A 21,472-nucleotide genomic window follows, 5' to 3' on the forward strand; every position below is an offset into this window, starting at 1 on the left:
GACAAATTCTGGTTACCTTTTTTGTTTTTTAAGGTAATTTATATTACTTCTGAAGAAAGGATTTTGTGTTTCACTGTGATAAATACAAGTGGGTCATGTTTATTACAACATTCACTTAGAAGCCCTCAACTTGTCACAATTCTCCTAAGAAAACTCCCGTTAAACATAAAGTTGGGGTGGGGGGAATCTCCTTTAAAGCTTTTCCAATTGTAAAGTTGTTCCTGTTTGCACACAGAGGAGTATACATAAAGATATTAGAGGATCTGAATTCATGACACTCATAGAGCAATCATCACCTATGGAAAAAACTCTAAACAAACATTTTATAAACACAAGAATAGGATAAGCCACCAAGGGCCTGGGGCAAAACAGACAGAAATGAGACCAGGTCAAGTACCCTGAAGTGTTAAAGCTCTTTAAAAGTGTCAAAAAGTGAAAAATCAATCACCCCGCTTATTGTAAGTCAGAGTTTCCCAGCTATAAATCTTCCTAAGGAAAAATGGATATGTGTATATGGCTATAATCAAAATTTGCTTTATAATTAGTGCTTACAACACTTACTAAAAAAAATCCAGAAAGGAATATAGGAATAGAAAAGGAAGAAATCACGATAGTACCCACCTTTCACAAAGACAGTAAAATTTCAAGCCATTAGATATTTCAAAAACAGTACCATGCGTTATTGCCAGTCAGGCTTAGAGAGCCATCTCTTGAGTTCATTAATGTACCTGCAGCATTGGTAATAAATACTTTCAGTGATTTTTAATTTCTTTGAAGTGCATTATAGGGAACTTTTTTCTGTATTAAAAATAGTGTTTTACAGTAGTAACAAACAGGATGTTCAAAATTTAACAGGCAAGCAGTAACTGTGCCACAGTAACTAACACCTTTAAAGCAAGATGGCAAGATTAGTAGTTTCCTGTACCTCGGTCACATTTTCCCCAACCACTTCAGTGACAGATACGTAATACATTCTATATATTACTACCACTAATAATTAAAAAAAAGGCCATGTGCTTTAAAACGATGCTTTGTAAAAAGCAGCATCATCTTCAAAGGATTTATTTAAAAATATCACATTCCCCATCCCTTCCTGTTCCTGACACTTCCTGTGTGCTCTGTGGCACCTGGTACACCAATTCGTCTGGGGCAGTTGGACCTGGCTTCCCACCTTTCGGGGTATCATACTGGGCCCGGGCTGAGGAGCAGCTGTCAGTCCTGGAGAGAAGCGTATTGTAAGTTCCCATCAAAGGGGGAGGTTGGTTCCCTGTAGCTTTGAAAGTGGATGTGGAGGGCAGACCAACCGAGGCTGCGGGGTGCCCTGACATGTCCATGACGATTGGGGTGGCGTACTCGGGCCCAGTAATTGGGAGTGGTTCCGCGTAGGCATGATAAACTTCCTGCACCGGTGAGTTGTAAGGATCCAGGTCTGCGTAGCCTGCTTCTTTTCCTTCTTCTGGTTTAAAGGTAGATCTCTGATGAAGTGTACCAACAATTCCTCCCACAAGTGGCTGTGCATACTCTGCGGACATCACAAAACACAAAGAGAAGTTATCTTACTAACACAAGGATTGTATAATATAGGGTGGCAGCTGCAGATCACACTAAAGGCTGGCACTTCTTTGTGGTACTTTGTTGCTATCAACACCAATCTATGGATTTCCCACTTGTAAGAACCAACTTCAAAAATATCAAAGATGTTATCTAGTATCTTATAGTAATAAGTTGATATGCCAGAAAGCCTATTCATGTAATTTTACAAAAAGAGTGTTTGTATATGTTCTTTAGATTTACAGACAGTATTTCATAGGAAAAGAAATAATTTAATTGTTGGAGTAAGTATTAGTTTTAGAAAATGAATTCGGAGATTTTCTTTTTCAAATATTAGGAAATGTTTAAAATAAATATGTATTAGGTTAACAGGATAAATACCGTACGGCTAATGCCTTTCCTGCTCTCCTCTTCACACCCCTGGTCCCCGCTCCCAAAAGCAAAACAAACAAAACCCCGGTTAACATACAAAATGTCCAGTGTCTTTAGAAATGAATGTCTCAAATTTATGGATAGAATATCCAAGACACAGAAATGACACTCTCAAGGTCATCTTTTTATTTATTTATTTTTTGAGATAGGGTCTCACTCTGTTGCCCAGGCTAGAGTACAGTGGCTCATCACAGCTCACAGCAACCTCAAACTCCTGGGCTCAAGCGATTCTCCTACCTCAGCTTCTCCAGTAGCTGGGACTATCTATAGGCATGCGCCACCAGACCTGGCTAATTTTTCTATTTTTTGTAGAGACAGTGGTCTCGCCTGGCTAATTTTTCTATTTTTTTGTAGAGATAGGGGTCTCATTCTTGTTCAGGCTGGTCTCAAACACCTGGCCTCAAGCGTTCCTCCCACTTTGGTCTCACAAAGAGCTAAGACTACAGGTGTAAGCCACTGAACCTGGCCTTCGAGGTCATCTTTTTAAAAAGTGGTTTGTTCCACCTTTAGAAAATAGGTCACCTCTTACATATGAAAAAGATCAAAGATATTGTAAACTCCAAAGCACTTTATAAGCAGTTTCTTTCTCTACCTGGTAACCTAAGGCTGCAACATAGTTACCTGCAGAGTCAGTTTGCAACATTGTAGTGACTTCTCTTGGACTCAAGTGATTAACTTCACTACTGCTGTAGCGAACCGGGGTTTCCTCATGTTCCACTGATTTGGCTGGGAGAAACTGCTTCATTCCTTTCCACCAACCTTCATTGTGATTTAAGCCAAAGACACCATTACATGAAAATGTCTCAAATGATAATATCAAGGGACAAACCCTGTTGCATTTAGGCCATTTTTATAACAAATACCCCTAAGAACTAGACTTTATATTCAAACTTATTTTCTGCTTTGATAGAAGAATATCCAATGCAAAGCAGAACATGGTGGAAATCTCTATCAAAAACATGCAGAAGCAAATCACTGCTACAACAGAGCACTCAGACATAGTGTCTCTTGTTGGGGTGGTTTTTAATAAGTTTTTCTCAAAAAATACTTTCCAAGATCTACCTTGGGGCACCAGCAACACTGTGATATGCCCCCACCACTGCCCTTTTCTGCCCTGGTCACAGCGGGGGAATGCTCCTGGCTCTGGAGTCCCTCCAGCGGTGAGACTGGGAAGTGGGAGACCAGTAGGGGGCCTCGGTGTCACTTGCAGCAATTCAGAAGATAAGGACTCAGCATGGCAGGCTTCCTGGATTCCTAAACAGCTAGACTCCACCTGGTAAGTAACCATGGCAGAGGACACACAGAATGCTACTGGGGCCATAACCCTTTGTTTCTTGCTCAGTGTTCACACAGGCCACACAGAAAGCTGGTCTCCTCAAGAGAAATAGATACGTGGGACAAACCAGACAAGTTTTCCAGAAGAAAAAGAACAGAGCATGGGTTGTTATTGCACTATTTCATTACTTATTAACTAGAAGAGGTTTTATAGAAGGGTAAAAATGGTGAGAACAGAAGAGTAATGCCACTTTTCTAACAGCGTTGGGGAGTTCACGTGGGCCTAAGAACAACTTTCCTCTTTCACTACTGCCACCTGTAGGGCAGGGACTTCACTCTGATGGAAAAGAGATGCAAAGACCACGTTGAGTTACCTGCCCGGTCCCAGTAAGGTAAGTCATAGGTGCCTTCAGTTTTTTTCTTTCTGGAAAAATATAGAAAAATAGCAAGTAGAGTGAATTCACCGGTAAGAAATCTCTGAAACTGCAGAATAAAGACCAAAGTTAATAATTAGTCAAGAGTACACATTTTCACTTACTGATCTACCCAAAGGGAGTCCTCTATTTCATCTGACTCTCAAAGTTGCCACTGCTGAGGCTTATAAACTCTAGACTCTCAATAAATTAAACAACTATCTTCTGACATAGTTACCTTGTTACCCACCTATTCCCTACTCAAAAGGGATAAAGGAAATAAAAAAAGCCAAGTCTGTAGATGAAAAGACTGAAACAAATAAAAAAATCAGCCTTGATATGTGGGTTATTATGGGCAAATCATAATAGGTCTGTTGGTTTCAAATACAAACTTTGAAAATCACTTCACAAAATTCACAGAACTAAAAAAAAAAAAAATCTTCTTTTGGTTTTCTGTTCTATATAGTTCTTTTTTCCAATTTCTTGCTTCTCCTCTACAGACCTTTGTTCCAGAGAAGCTTAATGTGCCTCATACCCTTAATTGCACAGACTTGATTCCTCCAACCACTCCTAGGTAAGTCAACGCTACCACTAACGGTGCCAAGTGGCAGAGGGAAGGGAGCAGGATTCTCCAGGCCTGGGAGTCACTGCAGTCTCGGGGTAGGTGACAGCCGTGTCTGCGATGAAGATTCTCCCCTGCCCACCTCTCAGAATTCTGACTCATCCTCCTGAGGAACAATCTCTCTTGCCACCATTACAAATACTATTTACCAAGAGCCTTTTACAAAGAAAGGACATTTTCTGATTCAAGAGTGTAAATCTAATTTAACTAAAATTAGTGCTTCTCAAGCTAAAGAGAAAGCAGACATCATTCTACAAATGACAACAAGATGCCTATGTGATTTTTTCAAGATCACAAGCGTAGCTTTTGGAAAGAGCCCAAGTCGTGTGCTTTTCCTACTAGGAAATATTCTGCTCCAGTATAAGTCTTTGTTTTCATTATTGCTATTAGAAGCTTCCTCGTTTTAAAGCTGGCTGTATTTATATTATTTCATTATTTCAAAGTAACAGTATCATATAAAATTTGAGGAAGAGATGGTCAGTATTGAAGCTGCTAATCAAAATTTTGAATGGAAAAGAAAGAATAAAATACGGTGGTTCTTATAATTGTCATAAGATTTAAAAATAATAAAAAAAAATTGGCCAGGTGCAGTGGCTTATGCCTGTAATCCTACATTTTGGGAGGCTGAGGCAGGAGGATTCCTTGAGTCCAGGAGTTTGAGGTTACAGTGAGCTATCCTCACACCACTGCACTCAAGCCTGGGCAACAGAGCAAGATCCTTTCTCTAAAAAGATAACAAATTTAAAAAAATATCAATAATCTTCTCTAAATGGAAGTTAGATGCCCTATATGGCTAGAACAACAAATTTCATTGTGTATTAGCCAAGGATTACACGATAAAGGATTTTATATACTTAAGTAGCAAAGCTTCAGGTTACTTAATCATTACACATACAGTACTTGCCATGGGCTAAGGATTTAATAAGTTGCAGCTGTTTTTTATTATTCTCTTTCTATTTTCCATAGTCCCTTAATGGCATCTGCTCCTTACTCCTTGTCATGAAGCCACTTATCAGCAATTTTAACTACATTCTTAGTAGTAACCTCACTTCTCCACCTCACACCTTGTGTCCTGAACACCAGGTGTGCAGTGCAATTGCCTCTGGGGAGTCTGTGCACCCACAGGGTCCTTTCCACACTAACCCAAACTGACCTCAGGCCCTGACTCTTGCCCCTCTCAACAGCTCTACTCCCCAGCCCTCACCCTCACACCTGTGCTTCAACCACAGTAGGTTACACTTCGTTTGTTAATTACACACCCAGAGGCAGCAGTGGGTAAGAGCACGAGCCCTGAAACCTGGTCTAAAGCCCCACTCTGCCATGTACTAGCCAGGTGACCGTGGCCAAGTTAATTATGCTCTGCCTCACTTCCTTCTTCTGTAAAATGGGGTTATTACAGTACTTGCTTCATAGGCTGTTTTGAGGATTAAATGAGTTAATACATGTATTTGGAATAATAATTTAGAATAATACCTAAAACATTTAGAATAATGCCTATAATCAGCATTTAATTTTCTATAAAAATTAGCTATTTCTGCTGCGGGCCTCATCACTACTATTGTTGTCATTCAGTTCGCTGAATGCCTCATACACTGCCCTCTTTGGACTTTCCCAAAGCCGGTCCCCTTCTCTTCTCCCTATTGTCCTCACACTAACTTACTGGGATCTACGCAGACAGCTTTCCCAACACCAAGAATCTGGGATCCTCCCATGGCTCACTTTCTGTGGTCGTGCTCCTGATCTGTAAGCTTTGGGTCAATTACAGGACTCCTGGCACATGGCTCAATACTTGGCACGGGGTCTGAGCCAAGTACTCAAATATTTGTTGAATGTCTGAACAAATGAAATCATTCTCCTTCTCCACCAAACCTGTCCCTCCTGCTCTGTTGTCTCAACTCATGACATCTCCACTGGTCTAACTGCGCAAATCAGAAACCTCAGATCACCCTGGATCCCTCCTTTTTCCTCAGACAACTTGTGATACATCCTGTCAATGCCACTGGCAAACTCTCCCCTCTGTCTCTTCTCCCTTCCCTAGAATCACTGTGTTGTTACATGCCTGCCCAGCCTCAGCGGTTCCCTAACTCATCTCACTGCCTCTTTCAACCTCTCTCCTCTTCAATCCACCCTTCAAAACTCCTGCCGCTCTCTTTCTACAATCATCTAATAATATCACCTGTGTGCTTAACACTCAATGATTCCCCCATCTATAGAATAAAACCACATTTTCTCTCTTCCAAAAGCCCAACCCGATTCAGGCCCAGACCACATTCCAATGGTTACCTCTCAGGACTCTTCCATGCCAGGCCCGCATGAGATGACTTCCTTTTCTGTTTCTATTCCAATTCACGGCTCTGTGCCTTCACTCAAGCAATTCCCTCAGGCTGGGCCATTCTCTACTGTAATAGTCTGAATGTGTCTCTCCAGAATTCATACACTGAAATTCTAGTCCCGAGGTGATGTTATTAGGAAGTGGGGCCTTTGGGAAGTGATTAGGTCACGAAGGCAGAGCTTTCACGAATGGGATTAGTGCTGCCATAGAAGAGGCCTGGGAGAGACTGGTTGCCTCTTCCACCATGTGAGGACAGAGCAAAAAGGCGCTGTCTATGAACCAGAAAGCAGGCCCTCACCGGTCATCAAATCCGCTTGTGCTTAGATCTTGGACTTTGCAGCCTCCAGAACAGTAAGAAATCAATTTCTACTATTTATAAACCACCCAGTTTATGGTATTTTCTTATAGCAGCCCAAATAGACTAAGACATCTGCCTTCCTCTAACTAGCCAACTCCAACTCCTTTACGGTGAAACATGCCAAACCTGAGGATTCCCCTTTCTCAAAGAAAAAACTTCAGATAATTCTCATGGTTCTCCTCAGCACGTCATAAATAACTCATCAAACCACAGATATAGTTCCTTATTTTTGTCAGTCAACCCTGCTAAACACTTTGGAGAAAGGAACTATGTCTCGTTCTTTCAGTAAATATTACTAAGTATCATGTGTCAGAAATTGTTCTTATTCAGGTACATATCCTTGTGTATAATGTAGAACTTGATACAATGAAGGTACTCAGTAACTGACTGTGGAATTGAACTTCCTCATTTTTAATGGGAACAAAGGAGAAACATGAAATTTTTATTCTAATAACTATTTTAACTCTTACTGTCAAACAGGGGAATTGTACGTAGTTCACCTTCTGTATTTTGTTTCTATTTCACATTTGGTAGTTTTGAAATACATCCTCCCTAGGACCAATCAGGTGAACTAGTTATATACTAACCTGTTTCTCCAATGCCAAGCACACACTAATATGAGAATGAGAGTAGTGAGGACCATGACTAGCACGGGGACAAGGACTGCAGCCAGCGCTACATCTAAAGTTACAAAAACAAAACCAAAAAGCCACATTAACACAAAGGCAGAAATCATCAGGGAAAAGATTGAAAGATTTAACCCCATCATCATTCAACATTTTTCTGTTTCAAAAAATACCATAAGCATTATTTATCAAGACTGAGTACACGCTGGTAACTGCAGAAGCTTTCATTGATACATGAAAGCTCATTACACTATTCATTCCTATTCATTCCACCTTTGTATATGTTTGAAATTTTCATAAGTTTTTAAATCACCAAAATAAAATGAAGACAAATAATAAACTGGGAAAATAAATTTTCTGCATACATGATAAAGGATTAATATAAATAACATATTACAGGACTTTACAAGTCAAAACCTAACAATATAACAGAAAAATCAGGGGAGATGAACTAGCAATACATTAAAAAATACACGTAACCATTAAACATGTTTGCCTCATTAGTAATCAAAGAAATATAAGTGAAAACAAGAACAAGATACCATTTTTGCTTATCAAATTGGCAAATATTTAAAAGAACAATTGGTGAAGAGGATGCCAAAAAAGTTTTTTTTATGAAAATATAAATTAATACTATATTTCTAATTGGCATTTTGGGGCAGTATGTATAAAAACATATTAATGGAAATTCCGTATCTAGAATTTATTCTTAGGAAAATTAAGACATTAAAAGCTTCAAAGTGACTTATCACAAGGATGGAAAAACATGCACCATATGTACTTGTCATCAAACTGGTACTAACTGATCAACGCTAAGGTGCTCACATGGTAGTAATACTCCTGGGTGCCAGTCAGGTAGGGGGGTTGGGGGGTGGGAGGTAGAGCAGATGGGGTGGGTAAACCCACAGCTAATGGAGATGGGGCTTGCTGTATGTGGGAAGGACACGCTTGTGTGTGTATATGAATAGGTCTGAAACCGACACAATGCCAGAGCTGGCAGCGATTTAGGGATCATTTAATTCCCTAATCTCACTCCACAGTTAAGGTATCCTGGGCCAAGATATAGAAAATGGTCTGCCTGAAGTCATGTGGGATATTAGTTTCTTCTTTTATCCCTCAACCTCCTACTGGCCAGAAGGATGACAACAGCAGCAACTGCTGATATTTGTTGGGGGCTAAGAACCAGACACTGCGATGAGGCTAACCTGCAGCATCTTTACTCCTTACAACAATTGTATCTAAAAGAAAGTGTCTTCATCCGCTGATGACGGAGGACGGGGGGAGGGTAATCAACAACATCAGGTCTCTGAGAAGTCAAGAGACCAGGGGACCAGCTGAAGTGATCAGCCCTGGGCAGCATAAGGAAGCCCCCTTTTCACTGCAGTGAACAGAGGATAGAGGTAAATTTGTAGGCACCTTCCAACGGTTTGTACTTTCTTTGCAAAGTTGGAGAGGTAACTGAGTGAAGATATTTGGGTCAAGGGTTTGGAAAATATGGAGTCTTGAAAAATGCTACCATTGAGAACAGACAGAAGAGCTCACTAGGGACATTCAGAAAGATCACCAGCTGGTGCCAAGGGCCCCACTGAGGGAGGATCTAGAAGCTACAGAGGCACGAATCTGACCATGACACGCTTTTCTCCATGAAATCACTCTCAGCCTGGGTATAAAAATGCAGGAGGAGAAGAGCACACAACAGAAATTATGACTCATGCTAGAAAGCACTCAGAATTCAGAAAAGTAAGTGTGCTTCTCCCCTAAAATTTGTGAAAATGGAGAGAATAATCAGGCTTAGATGGATGCAGTGTGATTTAATCAGAGGCTTTAAAACGTCTGCTCAGGTTAAAAAGATAATGTCTATATACTACCATCCCAAAGAAAAGGAGACAGGATGTCTTCAATTGAGACCAGCCCATTCTTTGCTATGCTTTTTAAGCTAATAGGGATCCAAAAGTTCTAAGGACACTTTTAGCCTTGAGATTTTGAAATTCTATAATCAGATTTTAAGATGAGCAGTACTTTTCGATGACTGCTCTTCCAGCCAGGCACGTGGTCTCAGATTCTGCCTAAAGACAAGCCTTCGGACAGCTGGTAAGAAGCCCTTTGTGAGATGCTGAAGTCTCTTGCCTCTGAGAACCCTTGCTTCTCTCTAGCTTTACTTGCAGCAGGAGAAAGAAATTGGTCTTTGTGGAAATACCTCAGAATGTAGGAAAGAAACTGACACGTGTAAAGTTGGAGAAAGTTATCTGAATCCAGACAAATTTTCACAATAAAGAGAATGATTAAAGTTCTATGTAGACAAGTTACTCTGGATGAACTGCTTCCTTGTCGCTGCACTTTCCTGAAAACGAGCATGCTTTTTATCTGCACTGACACTGACAACGACACTTCTTTTTAATTCAACCGAAATTTTTTCAACTAGTGAAACGACTACTACCTTTTTGTATTTTAACTACTATATTTTATATATTTAACACCTTATTTATCGCTGATAAAATTTGAAAGTAAATTCTAATACATTTATACTTATAATCTGAGAAAATTATAACCATATACATTTAAAAACAGAGACTAAATTTCTTTTTTACTATGTTAACTCAGAGTATTTTTTTAAATGTATTAGCTTCCACCACAAGTTCTGTTTTTGTTTTTCCTTTTGCCAGCAAGTTCCTTTCCAGCAAATTAACATATTGGCAGGAGAAAAAAATTTTCCTGCTATGATTTCAGTTATTTCTAAAAATCTCTAGAAATATTGTATTTCTAAGCCTGAGACTCAATGTATTTGGCCAGAGACTCAATGTATTTGGCCATAAGGGGGAAAAAAAAATCAAAAGAGGAGGCCTACAACATAGCAGCCATCTCTAATACTTAAGGAACAATTCTACAGGGCACCAGAGAATAGAACTTAGATCAATACAGCAGTCTTTTTCCTAAGGAAGGAAATCAATTTTTTTTTGCTATACCTACAAAATATAGTTGGAGGAAAAGAAACTGAGGGTTTAAGCTGGAAATGCCCATGAAGACTTTAGTTAAAAACAAAACACTACTATGTAATAGGTGTTCATCTTCACATTTGCATACCTTTGGTTACATTTGGAGTTACGGTAGTGTTTTTGATATCAGGAGTAGCAGTTGTTTGATCTGTCTGTGCAGGAAATTCATTTCTACTACGAGGCTGTAGTGGTTGAGTAAATTTTGGGGCACGACCTTGAAAAAAGTTTGAAAAACTATTAATTTTTTATTACACCAACTTACGATAGTTATTTTATAAGGCTTTTAATATATTTATGGAAAGTTATACCAGAAATCCAGGGAATATCAAATTCTCACATTAAAGGAGGCATACCTCTGGCTATTTTTGGAGGGGCTGAAGTGTTTTTGAGGTCATTGCTGCTCCGAGGAGGTGGAGGTGGAGTAAGTTTTGGAGGACGACCTTGAAAAATGGTTAAAAGTTTACATATTTTGATTTTTAAAATCATAGTTAAAAATAGTAACGTTAAATATTTTCAACATTTCTGTACGTATTTAATTCTGCCAAGTAATTTTCAATCTCAGAGGGAAATATATTAGAAGAATAAATATTATGCTCTATATTAGATGTACAAATATACCAGGATTTCCCAGTTTTTAAATAATTAAATCATCTGAAAATAATCTCCTTAGGAAGGAGAATAATGGGGAGGAGAATGATGTTGAACTCCAAAGCTATAAAGGAGTCATCACAATTTGATATATTACTTGTTCAATTCATTTAATAAATATTTATGGAGGGCTAACTATGTGTCAGGCCCTGGGGTAGTTTTTGGGGATGCAGCAGTAAACAATATATTAAAATATTACATACTGAGGGAAATTATTCCCACTTTTAATTTTCTGTTATAATCTTCAGTGCTTATGTTACACAAATATCACAGTATGTGAGACCTCATTTAAAATTATTAACTAAGACTAAATTTGGTAAGTGATCTTATTACGTTATCTAATGAACGATTTTATTTCTTTTTCTATTTGTAATTTTGGAAACTATTCTGTTATGTTTCTTTTTATTATAATAGGGTAACTATTTATTTTTAAAAATCCCTTCAAGAAAATATTATAATTAGAGTTTATAAACAAAAACACTCATATCAGCAAAACCATTTTAAATTAACAATCCAGTGAAAATAACATGTCTTAAAGCCACTGTCTCTTTACCTTTAGGAATAAACTGACATCCAAGCAGCTCCACTTTCATGGCAATTTTCTGCTGCCATTGAGTAGGGTTCACTCTAATAAAACGTGCGATAATTGGTGGCAAAAAGTTATTACGCACATCCTGGTGATAATCTTTGTTTCCTTGAAATATCTTTAAAAAACAACAAAAAATTGGTACTTTAAATCAACAGAGGTCAGGGTTAAATTGTTCCATGTTTTTGTTTTTTCCTCTCAGCCTTAAATGACATCTGCAAAGCATGACAGTGAGAATTAATTTCGAAGAAAATAATTTAATCATAATTTGGAAAATCTATCAAGAAGCTGCACATTCTTCATCAAAATTTATAAAAGGAAAATATTTAATATGAAAATAATTTTAAAATGATTTAAGAATTTAACAAGAGGGCTAATTTGGCAATTTGAGAAAAGGGTTTCAAATCCAGTGAGAGTTTATTGTATTAATAAATTAGTAACTCTAGTCCTGTGGAATTACCAGCTATTTAAATCTATTAATTTTATTTTTAAAGTAAAACAGACTTGATCATATGACGTCTTAGAGGAAATGGTTTGCTCTTATGTACTTTTCATAATTTTTCTCTCAATAAACAGGCTGTAAGTGAATGCATACTAAGGAACATATAACAGATATAGACTTCCACCTACTGGATAAACTGCGTAAAGACAGTTCCCATATTATAATCCCAGTTTTGATTCCTTGTTGTTAAATCTGAACCAGAAAAATGACTTTGAAAACACTGCTCTGTGCCTAATTTAATGATCATAATAAATAGCAACAAATGTCTTATATAAATAATCCTTAGGTAAAAATATTATTTTAAGTCACTTTCATTCCCTCAACTATTTCAAGCAAATTATGCCAGTACCTTATACTGAAACAGCTCTGAATTACTTATAAAGCATTTTCATGTAATTAACTAAGATGCTCTTTATGACAACCCTATGTAATAGGCAGGGCACAGGAAACGGTGACTCAGAGAATGTAAGTGGATTACACAGCTAGTGAATGACAGGGCAGTGACTTGAATTTCGGTCTTCTGACTAAATTAGGGCTCCAATAAGCTAAATAGAGCCCTGCTTTTTCCGTAGGCCAAATCAGCTAGGTAGTTTCTAAACACCATTAATAAGGAGACGCCCAGCTAAAATCAAAGCGATGTTTTTTTTATCAGCTCAGGTGAGAGTAAAGTAAATGTTTAATTTCTCAATCAAGTTATTTCCAAATATTGTTGCTATTTCTTCTTGGCTGACTCACGTGGCATATAAACCTCTAAAGGAATTTTAATATCCTTCACTTTTCTAAAAGGTTTGTACTGAAGTTACAATAATCTCCATACTAGTAAGCTTCCATGATTTCCTCAGATATTACGCTGAAATAAAATGAAGGCAATTATTTGCAGTCTTATTATATTAGTGGAACAGGAACAATAATGAAACATCATTTTAGTACATAAAAACTGTCGTCTCAATTTTGTAAAAAACTTAAAAGATTTTATTAAAATTGAGTAAAAAAGATTTGCTATAGTCAACTTATGAACATTTACTGAGAATCTCTGTGTACAGAAAGGTTTGCTGGGTGTCATGAGGATAAAATGGAAATGGAAGTTAAAGGCCCCGCCCTAGAGAAACTTAAATTTTGTTGTATATTACTACACATAAATATGGCGTAATAGGCCTGGTGCAGTGGCTCATGCCTATAATCCCAGCACTTTGGGAGGCAGAGGTGGGAAGAGTGCTTGAGGCCAGGAGTTCGAGACCAGCCTAGGCAATATAGCGAGACCCCATCTGTACAAAAAATTTTTTAAAAAATTATCAGGGTGTGGTGGCATGTGCCTGTAGTCTCAGCTATTTGGGAGGCTGAGGCAGGAGAACTGCTTGAGTTAGGAAGTTACAGTGAGCTATCATCATGCCACTGTACTTCAGCCTAGGTGACAGAGCAAGACCCCATCTCTTTAAAAAAAATAAAAAGGCATAACATTAGAAAGTAATATATAATGAAAAAAATTTATGTGTATATACGTATATATATACAAATTTCATTTTCTGAAAATAACCAAATGTCATCTCTATGTGCTCATGCACATATGTAAGCTTAGAAAAGGTATAAAAATGAATACACCAATGACCCTTGAGTTGGGGGATATTAGGGAGCAGATGGACAGATGTGAGTGAGGGAAAAGAGTATTATTTTATATAATTCAATGTGAAAAATTCCACTTCCAGCCATAATAGAGTAACAGGGACTAGAGTTATTCTTCAGGCTTAACCATCTGAAAAACTGGATAAAATGTATCCAGGAAAACAAGCAGCATAGGGCAATAGTCACTGAAAGAAGGGAAACAAATGAGGTGAGCCCTGCTATTGCCCCAATACTGTCTGGGGCAAGTTTCCAGGCCACAGCAAAGGGAAAGAGATCCCCAACAGAGCCTGGTAGTCTCACTGAATTGAGGAGACAGAGCTTGGAGACAGAGAGGCCAGCAAGATAGCTAGAATTGGATGGGCAGAGTTTAGGAAAGAAGAGAACTACAAAGATAGAGGAGAGAAAAATATTATACACACACACATATATATATATATATTTTTATATATATATGTGTATAATATATATATATATATATTTTAATAAATAAAGAGAGAGAGAGAAAGAAAGAGAGAGAGACACTCTTTTAGGACCTGTAAGGGGTTTTCCCTGAAATCTTCAGCTACATGTAAAGAAATGACCTATGACCAGTAAAAGAACCATGGAAAGGAGCCAATAGAACAATTCTCAGAGCTACACAGGTCAGGAACACCTTACATTGCTAACAGATAGAATGGAGAAACCTCATAATGAGACACTGGGGTGAGTACTTAGAACAGTATTGTCTCAGTGGTGTAGAAAAATTAAAGAACTAAAGGCTGCTCAGGACCAGTCTAATAAAGCTTAAAAGCAAGACTTGAGAAGATCCAGTTGTTTCCAAGTAGCTTAAATATTTAAGGGAGTAATGATAATAAAAAAATCCAGCAATGAATAATGTAAAGTTCACAATGTCTGGCATCCAATAAAAAAATCACCACGCATATAAGATATGATCCATAATATCAATCAACATAAAAAGACCCAGATATGACAAATATGATAAAATCAGTAGATAACGACATTAAAAGAGTTATTATAAGATCCACATGTTTCAGAGATCAAGAAAAGTCTGAGCATGTAAAGAAGAGACATGGAAGAAATTTTAAAGCCCCCAGCCCCCAAACTAAAAATACAGGGGTGAAAAATACAATATCAGAGATAAAAATACATCAAATGAGATTATTAGCAGATTAGACATTGCAAAAGAAAGTATTCGTGAACTTGAAGATAAAATAAATTTTCCCAATTAATAAAGAGAAAAAAATTGAAAAAAAATGAACAGAGCATCAGTGAATTGTGAGACATCTTCAACAGTCATAACATTCATGAACTTAGAATTGGTGAGAGGAAATATTTGAATAAAAAATAAACCTCGATTTTCTAAATTTGCTGTAAATAACAAACTACAGACCCAAAAAGCTCAAAAAATCCCAAGCAGAAAACACATGAAGAAAACTACACAAAGCCACATCATAATCAAACTGCTTGAAGCAAATGATAAAAAGAAACCTTAAATGCAGCCACAGGGAAAAAAGACATAAGGCCAACCTAGAATTCTACACCCAGTAAAATTATCTTTCAAAAATGAAGGCAAAAATGTCTTTCGGAAATATAGTTCCATGTTGTTAGAGGTTTTTACAATATAAGCATGAAAAATTCCTAAAATTTCAACAATTTAACTATATTTGCACAAGTTTAATAAATACTACACAAATAGATACGGATGTGCTAGGAGTAGAGTAGTCAAGTTTGAAGGCAGTAAGCAGAAGATAGGTATGGAGAAAGTATTGTTATTTGCTTCAACGGAAAGAAGCTCACCAAAGATGAAGTTCATGCAGTATCAAGTAGGAGAAAAGACAGAAGTCTTGAATAACAGCTGAAGAGTTTGGATCCTTATGAAAGATAATAGGGAGCCCCTGGAGATTTTTTAACAGAGAGATGAGCAAAGTAGTAACTGGAGCTATATCAGTAAATCACATGTGAGAGAAAAACTGAAAATATATAATTGAAACCAAACACAAAGAGAAATCTAATTGGAAAAATGTGCTCATAGTTTCAGTTCTAGATGGGCGGCATCTATCTTCCTTGGGAATAGGACTCCTCTATTTAAAGATCTTTGTGGTGGATCACAAGGATAAACTTCTGGATGAGATCCACCTCTGCCTAGTCTCCACCCCGTATCATCTCCTCTGGCTCACTCCAGCATCTTCATAATTATTTTGCTAACAAAGATTTCATAATTACCAGTAGGAGTTAAAAAAATTCTTCAGGTAGGAAAAAAGCAGAAGTTTTCTAAGATGAAAGTTGGTAAGATGATCTTAAAAGACTTTCCAAGTCCATAATATCCGATCATTTACTGTACTCTGGCTTCGGCTTTTTGGTCTTTTGTAACTATTGCCTACAGAGTAGAAATCTGGGAACAAAGGCTCTTCATCACGTGGTGAACTGATAATAAAGATTTATAAAGATAAGAAATGACAAGGTCCATTTTTGACTTTCTTATTAAAGTGTCCTAAATAATTCAGTTAAAAATACAGTGACAAAAGTCAGGAAAGTACTTACTTAAAATCACCAAAAGGGACCTAGAACCACTGAGAATTTTCTAGTTTAGAGTGTAACTAACACTACGTAAAATAACCAGAAGAGGACACTGTAAGACAAAATGATATTTAACTTTGCATCTCTTTTACACAGGAGAGCTTCTGTGACTTTTGGCAAAGGCCACTTTAAAACATGTTTTTAAAAATACTTTGGTATCCATTTTACCTTATCCTGTTCCACACCAGGCTCTCTATACACAGTCCATTTCTGCCCATCATCACTGAACAGAATTTTGTAGGCAGATACATAGTAATTGTGCTCTACCATGGTGGATCCAGTGGTTATAATGCCTGGAGAATGAAGAGTTACTTTCATTAGTGCATTAATGGAATTAGTTTGATTCCCAAAGTTTGTTCAGCATCAATGCATAAACACCTGATATGTGCTGTTCAAACATTTCCACATCTAAGTGCAAGTTTTCATCGTAACAGTAAATCCTTGGCTTTGTTCCCTTGTAGAAATAGGAAAAATTACGGGTGCACATAAGGCAAAAAAAACTATTCTATTCTGGCGGCTTGTGTTCATATCATTGTAAAGTACATTTCGAGTACTGAATAAGAATGACTTCCTGGGGCTGGGCACAGCAGCTCATGCCTGTAATCCCAGCACTTTGGGAGGCTGAGGCAAAAGGATCGCTTGCAGTCAGCAGTTCAAGGCCAGTCTGGGCAACACAGTGAGACCCTGTCTCTACAAAAAATTGAAAAAAGAAAATTAGCCAGACATGGTGGCACACACCTGTAGTCCTAGCTACTTGGGAGGCTGAGGCAGGAGGATCGCTTGAGCCCAGATATTTGAAGCTGTGGTGAGCTATGATCACACCACTGCACTCCAGCCTGGGCAACAGAGTGAGCCCCTGTCTCAGGGAAAAAAAAAAAAAGAGAATGAATTCCTGGGAAGGAACAGATTAAAGATGATTATTGGTAGTTTTTACAGTACCAAAGCAAATAAATCTTTTAAGAAAGTTATCTAAACCCATCCCAACCAATGATTCTGACCATTTATTTGCTAAATTTCTCTAAATTAAATTTATACTCAGCATGTGGAAAATTATTTATTGTACTTAAAATGGACTCTTTTAGCATAAATTTCTCTCAATGACCATAAGAGATGGTTATTTCAGATGTCTCAAGATCACTTTACTGAAACACTACCTTAAAAGTCTTACTACAATGAAAAAGAAAAGCTATTAAGAATTAAATACCAACTCCTCTTCTCTGTCATGTTTTATAAAACCATCTCCAGTAATATTAACACCAGTGAAGGAAATTTAATAATTGAATTTTCAGTGACCTAATTTTTTCTGAAAATCTTAGATGTCACCAGTTTTCCAAATAAAAGCAGTATTATAAATTGTTTCAGAAAATTCTCTCTCTTAACCTGTTATCTTCTTTTCTTTATTCAGATCTATTTGTAACCACTGATACTCATCAGTGGCAAAAGCAGCCCAAGGAGGTCCAGGTTTTTTCAGTCTAGCTTTTTCAGGTTTCCAACTGTTCTCTTGCCCGGTGTGGTCAGTCCACTCCAGCACAGATGATGCTGTTATCTGAGGATCGGCAATCACACCAGATTCCATTCCCAGGGTCCCATAACAACCTGAAACAAAGAAGAAAGTAATTTGGTTTCACCCAGATATAAATTTAAAACCTATATAGACCTGCTCACTGCAAACTTCCTGTAGTACCTTTAAATTAACATACGCTATGCTAATAATATACTGTAACCAAGAAATCTCAAAACTGGGCAACTGTTTCTTGAGCATGTCTTTGTGTATCATTAGGAAACCTACAAGCATACGCATTCACAAGCAATAACTGTCAGCTTAACGGAGATATTCTACCCTCTTCCTGGGACATTCTCCTTAGATAAGTGGGCAACTCATTCCTTTACCTCCTTCAGGTTTTTTGTCCTGTGTCACATTCTCTGTGAGGCCTTCCCTGACTCTACTTAAAACTTAAAACCAGTCCTCCTGCATTTCCTGTCCTCCTTCCTCACCTTATTTTTCTGTGTCTTTTATCATAAACAGTACATTATAAACAATAATTTATTTATTCATCATTTATTGTCAATCTCTCACTACCAGCATATAAGTTCCAGGAAGGCAGGAGTTTGGTTATTTTACTCACTGGTGTAACACTAGCACCAGAACAGTGCCTGGCCCATAAAAGGTGGCACTCACTAAATATTTTCTGGTTGAATGGATTAATTACTTCTTCAGACAAGTGCAGAAGTCATTTTTCTAAGGAAGCTTCCTTGGTTACATAACATTTCCCTATTAATAAAAAACCTTTGATTTATTTTATCCATAATATTATTAGGTAGCTATCTTACCTCATAGTGTTGTTATGACACCTACATAAGAAAAGTACAAAAAACCAGCAATTGACACAGTGCCTGACACACAGTGTTTTAAAAGTACTAGCTATTATATAAAAAATAAAGTTATAAAGTCCATGAAAGGCTTACCACTTGTCTTAAATGTAAAAAGACTTGTAGATAAGTGTCCCCTGAAAGAGAGAGAGGCTTTTTGGTGATATTCATATAACGTGACTTTTTATATTTATCTTAGTAAAAAAGTTTTTCTTTTGATTTGGATCCTCCCCCCCCCCCACTGTTTAAAGAACTAAGAAGATTCCATGACTACAAATTAGACAACTGATACTGCGCCTAGATAAAACGTCTCGTTTCTAAGCAGGAAAACATCTGAAATCAGCATACACAATTTTTGCTACAAGTACCCAGTTTCACATACGATTGTGCAAATGTGTCCATGTGACCTTTAATATGTAGTTATTTCTTTTTCATAATTTATTTATTCATTGTTTATTGTCAATCTCTATTTTATTTCATTAAATGAATTGATTCTTAAAATTTTTCCGTGGGAACTGCTTTTGGTGGAAGTACACTAAAAGGTGTAATTCTCAGAAAATAAGGCTCAAGTTTCCTGGGGTAAACAGAAGAAAGGCTGGCTATTAATAGAGAGATTGCACTCTTTTAGAGGAAATCAACACGTCTAAGAACAAGTTTCAGTACTGGAATGCGACATGACATTGGATTTCAAAGTAACGGGCAGAATGGGTGAGTTGATGAGCGTGGAGAGGCAGGACAAGCAGATAGCTCACCATGTGGCAGGTCAAACGACTCCAAGGAACTTGGAGAAAAAAAATCATCAGTGTACACTCCTGCCTTTAGCACAACATTCAAACTGTTATAAGGGGATGCAACCTCCCCAGTTTTTTTAAATGTATGAAAGAAAGAATTCACATAGAAAAAAATTCTTTCTGCAAGTAAAACGGGAAAGGAATGAAAGCATCAAAATAATACCATCTAGAAGAAACCAAAAGACACCAGGAATGAAGGACAGTCCATGCCTGGCCTGTTTTGTATGGCCAAGGAGCTAAGAATGGTTTTTACATGGTAAAGAGTTGTAAATAAAACAAACAAAAAGAGAATAAGCGACAGAGACATGGCCTGTAAAGCCTAAGATATTGACTAGCTGGATCTTTACAGAGTAAGTTTGCTGACTCCTGCTGCATATTGTCCTTGGTACAGATCATTCTCTGGCCTTCTGAATGTAAATTGGCCTAGAACCTCTGAAGAGAAGCTGGTTTCAATAAGGCTTAGTACTGTTTGCAGGACTGAGCATATCAAGATTTATGAAAACAGATTGCTGATACTGCATTTCTATTTAATGTTTCAACTTCTGCTTCTGATGCCTGGTCTACATTTTGTAAAATAGTAGAATACTGTAGATACCATGAATATATATTCTTAAAATATTCTCTTGGAATGAGAGGAAGATTCATAATAATACTTATGACATAATGTTTTATGTAAACTTTTAATTTATATTCAAGGTATTGTAATTATCCTTGATCCATCTTGGGTCACACGGGCTATAAGGAAAAAAGCAGTTATGTCTTCTGATCTTTGAAATAAAGTAAGGATTTGGCAACAAAGTTCTAGACTCTTACTCCAGACTTGTTTCAACACTTAGAAAAAAAAGAAAAGAAATCACTCTTCCAAATGACTACCTTTCTGAAGAACAAGCTAAAGTAATATAACACTGCCTGTACTCTTCAAGGTAATCAGACATCGTGCACGAATGTGAGTGCTTATTGCCCAAATGTTATTTCATGAACATGATCGACAGTAATACTGCTGAGAGCTAGCTAGTCTCTAGCCCACCACCACCCAGCACACTTATAAACAGCACATATATATATGAAACAACAGCATGTGTATACTTACACCACAGATGTGATGTTGTTAGCCAAAGAACTTTCATAGTATGGGATACCTTTGCTAATAACAACACTGATTTGGCCACCCAGAATGTTTGACACTACTCCTGCATGCACACCAGCCATGCACAAAGGTGAGGACTTAAGGGAGAGAAAAAGAAAAGATTAGTTTTAAATTTTTTTCTTGGTAATTCAAAAACAAGACACTTCTACTTCCTCAAGAAATCAGTTGACCTGAGCAGTTTTCTCATAGATATAGATTACTGGTACTGTAACACAACAGATTTTCAGCAGAAGAAGAAGAATAAAATATTATATATTACTAATAAATCATTTCTGAAAAACAAAAAGATAAAGATACATACTAGATATACGTCTAACTATTCTGGAGCTCTAAAAAAATAAAGTTATATCACAACTTTAAAATAAGTCTATATCTAACTTACATCTCTATATCCATGAGGAATTGTTCCAGATATCTCAGCAAAAGGAAGCAGACAACCAGCTGGGCAGTACTTACTGAAAAATGAAAACAAAGAAAAAGTTAAATAATGCTGTACTTTCGGGGTGGGGGGCCACATCCCCCCCAAATATCACATACACCCTTTTCAGATCAATGTAAATATCATAATCTTCATTACCCTGAAAGAACCACCACTTCTAAAAAGCTCTTTCAGACCTTCTCCCATCCAT

The 21,472-nt window shown here is 37.3% G+C and overlaps 1 protein-coding gene across 1 annotated transcript in view; it reads right to left on the reverse strand.

Moving 5' to 3' along the window:
• Positions 1-651: 651 nt before the first annotated feature.
• Positions 652-21,472, reverse strand: part of DCBLD2 (discoidin, CUB and LCCL domain containing 2) — a 77,739-nt gene continuing 56,918 nt past the window's right edge. Inside the window, exons 5-16 of the mRNA XM_012652860.1 lie at positions 21,226-21,298; positions 20,787-20,920; positions 19,002-19,042; positions 17,916-18,131; positions 16,704-16,828; positions 11,804-11,954; positions 10,956-11,042; positions 10,691-10,816; positions 7,571-7,664; positions 3,633-3,682; positions 2,605-2,742; positions 652-1,522 (exon numbers count right to left, since the gene is read on the reverse strand). Coding sequence (XP_012508314.1) covers positions 1,062-1,522; positions 2,605-2,742; positions 3,633-3,682; positions 7,571-7,664; positions 10,691-10,816; positions 10,956-11,042; positions 11,804-11,954; positions 16,704-16,828; positions 17,916-18,131; positions 19,002-19,042; positions 20,787-20,920; positions 21,226-21,298 — 1,696 coding nt within the window. The 3' untranslated portion in view covers positions 652-1,061. The remainder of the gene's footprint in view (positions 1,523-2,604; positions 2,743-3,632; positions 3,683-7,570; positions 7,665-10,690; positions 10,817-10,955; positions 11,043-11,803; positions 11,955-16,703; positions 16,829-17,915; positions 18,132-19,001; positions 19,043-20,786; positions 20,921-21,225; positions 21,299-21,472) is intronic.

This window comes from Propithecus coquereli, unplaced genomic scaffold, assembly GCF_000956105.1.
Source record: "Propithecus coquereli isolate 6110/MARCELLA unplaced genomic scaffold, Pcoq_1.0 Scaffold40, whole genome shotgun sequence".
NCBI classification, from domain to species: domain Eukaryota; kingdom Metazoa; phylum Chordata; class Mammalia; order Primates; family Indriidae; genus Propithecus; species Propithecus coquereli.